Source organism: Ylistrum balloti, unplaced genomic scaffold (assembly GCF_031769215.1).
Source record: "Ylistrum balloti isolate Yb309-2 unplaced genomic scaffold, AGI_CSIRO_Ybal_v1 Utg369688, whole genome shotgun sequence".
NCBI classification, from domain to species: domain Eukaryota; kingdom Metazoa; phylum Mollusca; class Bivalvia; order Pectinida; family Pectinidae; genus Ylistrum; species Ylistrum balloti.
Window position 1 is genome coordinate 564,950 of NW_026781925.1, and position 4,275 is coordinate 569,224.

The window sequence follows — 4,275 nt, forward strand, 5'->3', positions numbered from 1 at the left end:
TTCATTATATTAGATGAATGGGTAGAATAAGGTCCCTCAGCCGTAAAAGACTCAGGAAAATCCTGTCTGAACTTCTGGGAAATCTTATAAGTATAAATATGATGTGATGGGCGACAGTCACTATGAGGAAAATTATTATCATACCGTAACATGCATAAAACGGCCACATTCACGGAAGCGAATTAGTATAGAGATAGGGAGAACACTCTTTCAGGGAGCTTTGTTCATGTGACAACCTAGGCTGGACAGGAAAATCACAATTTGGCTTTTTTAAACAAAAACATTTTTGTATTCTATACCTACAATAGGACAAATCGTAATCGCGGTGTTTCAAATTCTATTCATTTCAAAATACTCTGAAGAATACCAGTGAAATCAAACTGTGACTAATGTCGGGCATTCCATCTTGTAATATTCATCACAACAGATTGCCAATTACATACAGAACATGGCGTTGTTTGATGTTTAATTACATATAATTAAAATCACAAATTCACAAAATATAATGTTGCTGCAACTTGAAAACACCACATTAATTATGTTTCCAAGGAAACAACAGATGACAGACTTGATATCTTAGTCAGTATTTTATCTGTTACACGTGCGCGAGAGACGATGACCGAACAAGGCATCTCACTGATTATGTTGCACAAGACTTTTTGAAATGTATACCATAGAATGAAAGCAATTACAACTCGTGATATATGTATTTGTGCCAGAACTGATAGTAAATATCTACTTTACCGGAAGTAACGATTATCAATCGTTTTACCGGAAGTAACCATTCGTCATCGTTTTGGATTAAATGCTCATCGTGGAGGACTTAATAAGGGTAGAGGGAAAAAGTCGTGGATGGTGTACCGAGAGCAGGGAACAACTGACCGCCGGGTCCAGCAGTATAGCCCCTCATTCTCCTCACGCCAGTAAGCTGCCATCATACTAAATCCACTTTCACAGATCACCAGTTTGTCACAAGTTCGTAATAAAAGAAAATCAAGAAGTTGTTTCTGAAAGCCGTCACACAAATCACCATTTTTTGTTTGGTCTATGTGCGTTATCCTCCCTGGAACATTTAGAATGAAATTTTTTGAGTATTTACTTCTGAATTGTTTTTGTAATTCGTTGGAATCAGTTGCAAGGAATAAATCATGTCTGGTTTTGTCAATTGTTTCTATGAAGTCCAAAATGACATGGATGTCTTCTGATTTAGTCCGAACATTATCTTTAGGTAACGTAGAACTCCTTCCGATCCGGACATGAGCACAAAACATCTTGTCTGTATGTTTGTTCTTCACTACGGAATTCAATATATCTAGTAAGAAAGGCTTTGGTTGGAAAAATAGGTCAAAAATATAACGATAGATATCGGCAAAATGGAGTCGTGTTATCCAAGGGGCGTAATTCTCCACATGAAAGAACTTCCGGAATTCTCGTGTCATATCCCAGTTGATACGTACAAAGCTGACATGCGCAGTGAAGAAATCTTTGATGGGTTGAGTAGAATTCGCTGTCAGTAAGACATCTATTATCTTCCATCCATTGTTATCTTTCAAATGATAATTACGAGAAGGTTTGCTTCCCAGCAGTGTTTTATTGTATCTCCAGTCATAAGATTTGGGCTCAAAATAATTTTCAAGAGGACAAGGGTTGTCAAAGTTGATCAGAAATTTTCTGTTGGTCAAGATTGCTAACATGTATGTAGATAAAATTCCTGAAAGTCTGTCTGACCATCCGCCACATGATCCTGACCACCGATGGCTACAGTCATAAACCATATAGCCCCTTGTAACTGGATTATCCGCGGAATAGTCGATCGCGGACGAATCACTAGAATTCTGAGAGGTCTGCTCAAGATCATTCTGTACTGATATAGAGGTAGACGAGCCAGTATCCGATGTTTTTGAGTATCGCGTAGGCATGTCGTCCTTCCATTTCATATACACAATAACAAATCCAAAAGCAATCACGGTCACCTGCAGCCATCGTATTTTACGAATCCTCTAAAAGGAAAAATAAGCAATTGTTAAAATGGTTATGTAGCAGGGTGGAATTATCTTTTAAATTACAATTTCTGTTTACTCGCCGAAAACCGTGCCCGCGTGTCATGTTCCATATTGTGGTGTTACGTTCTTGTTATGTTTTGTACTTGTGCTCATCGTGTATGTTTTGTGACGTTAGTATCCTAAGGTGTGTTGTTGTTTGGTCACTTACGTCAAGTTGTGCAAGTATTCTGATTGGCTGGTTTTTAGTGGTCAGTTTGGCGGGATTTTCTTTGTGTTTCGTGTAGATTTTGTCAGTACCCTTTGTGTACTCATAGCTGACGGACGTACCTGACTAATTTAAGTGTTTTGAATCATTATCTTATATATTTTTATTTTATTGTATATATATATATATATATATATATAATATACATTATACATCTATTTGGAAATTCTAAATAGTTTGAGATTTTGAATTTCGGAATTTTCTTGATTTTGAATTATTAGTAAATTTGTATTTTGGAAACTTACAGATTATAGATAATTGCCAGAAGTTGTACGATACAAGCTCGCTGACAAGTTGTTTAGGGCCCTGTGCCATTACACAGGTATGATATGGTATGTTGTATATCAATTAGTAGCTATTTTAATTGATTTGATTATTTTAATTTGACACTATGTACAACGTATTTGACGATGGATAATTTAACAAATAAGATATTTTGTATTGCTAAGGCTACCAGTGTGTGTAGAGTTAAATGTAACGATTTAATGTTATAATTGTCATGTATTAGGTCCTGTAGCGTGATTTTATTTCGTTACAGGGTTTCGACTTTCAACATCAATACGACAATAAACGATTGACAGAGAAATCTAGACGTTATGGTTGTGTTTCCATAAACTACCCCCTCTGACACAGTTACATCTGTCAACATTTCAATATTCATTCTGTTGCAGATGTAGTTCCATTGTCACGATTTGTTATGTTCAGTGTACAGAAATCACAGGTTTCTGGTCATTTTAATTTTCTTCGGTCGCCTCCTAGGCTTCCCGAGTAAGGTTGAAATTGCAGTATGCTGCAGGTGTTTCATTATTTTAGTCTACTGTATCTGATTTTATTTAAGGATTAACAGTAATACGTTATTGAGGCATAACACAAAAAACCGGGGTGTACTCTTTTAATAAACCGCGAATAACGTAAAAAAGTATTACGGTTAATCCTTATAATTTAATTTTAAACGATAAAAAAAATCTTACGTTAAATTTCCAATGTTTATTCCCTTCAAAACGTAGGATATTCTTTTGTTACCTCCCCTTGATCAATATTTGTTTACAATGTGAACTTCCGGTAGAACCGAAAGTAGTTCCTTCTTTATTTTTCAATCGTTCTTTATCAGAAAATGTTAGAAGTCAATACAAGTCGAAAGCAAGACTGCAGTTCAAACTTTGATCAGATGTAACATTGTTAGCCATGTGTACATTACAATCTTCAAATCAGAGAACATAGTTCGTTTGATAAAACATGGTTTCATTAAAACTGTATTGTATTAAATGAAAGGAGGCAAGACATTTTTATGAAGAAATATTCAAATTATACAAGAGAACACAAGAAACAATTATGAACGAAATTGAATTCAAGAAGAATGAGGACAAGCGTTTTCAGTTTCATCAACGACACCAGCTGGAATGATTTTGAGAACCATAAATAAAAAGATTACATGATTTTCTCCCACCATTCACAGTCGTGTCTCCCGTTTTAGCAGGGAAAGATCAACTTGTCACCCCCTAGGGGGAGATAGTTTCGTGCCGATTAGCTCGTGCTAAACCAGAAGTTCAACCGGAACTTCTTCTGGATTTTAAACAAACATCGTCTTCTGGTATCCTGAAGCAAATCCAAACTGAACATAATAGAATTGGTATCAATCATGAACTTCAAAGCAGGAAGTATGGTGAGAGTTGGTGCAAATGGCAGGATTGGGAAAACAGTTGACACTTTTCGCCCCATAGGAACATATTTCATGTTTAAAGTCCAAATGTTTGACACCGATGATATTGTTACGGCTTCAAAACATGAACTTGTAAAAGGGATGTCAGACGAGGAATTCTCGGAAGGTTCAATTCTTGTTCGATTCGTTCCACGACACAGTTACTAGATCTAATGCTCTCCCTCCAGCACCCTGCCCACCCACACAACAAGTCACTTCCCCGCAGACCTCCCTCTCAAGTGATACCTGTACTGAAACTGAAAGCAAGAGATTTGTTCCAATGAAGGACGAAAACATCGTAGATTTTG

General features: G+C 36.4%; 1 protein-coding gene across 1 annotated transcript; it reads right to left on the reverse strand.

Annotated features, from left to right (window-relative positions):
* Positions 1 to 809: 809 nt before the first annotated feature.
* Positions 810 to 2,583, reverse strand: LOC132565044 (uncharacterized). The gene is made up of 3 exons (XM_060229650.1): positions 2,514 to 2,583; positions 2,212 to 2,330; positions 810 to 2,000 (listed from the first exon to the last, which is right to left on the reverse strand). The coding sequence occupies exons 1-3, from the start codon at positions 2,581 to 2,583 to the stop codon at positions 810 to 812; spliced, it is 1,380 nt and encodes a 459-aa protein (XP_060085633.1).
* Between the last annotated feature and the right edge of the window lie 1,692 nt (positions 2,584 to 4,275).

Excerpts from the sequence above, each read along its gene's own strand:
- LOC132565044 (XM_060229650.1), bottom strand. The coding sequence starts at position 2,583 with ATGGCACAGGGCCCTAAACAACTTGTCAGCGAGCTTGTATCGTACAAC. Across the intron at positions 2,331-2,513 it reads CTGGCAATTATCTATAATCT|GTACGTCCGTCAGCTATGAG; the intron begins GTAAGTTTCCAA and ends TAAATTAGTCAG. Across the intron at positions 2,001-2,211 it reads GAATACTTGCACAACTTGAC|AGGATTCGTAAAATACGATG; the intron begins GTAAGTGACCAA and ends TTTTCCTTTTAG.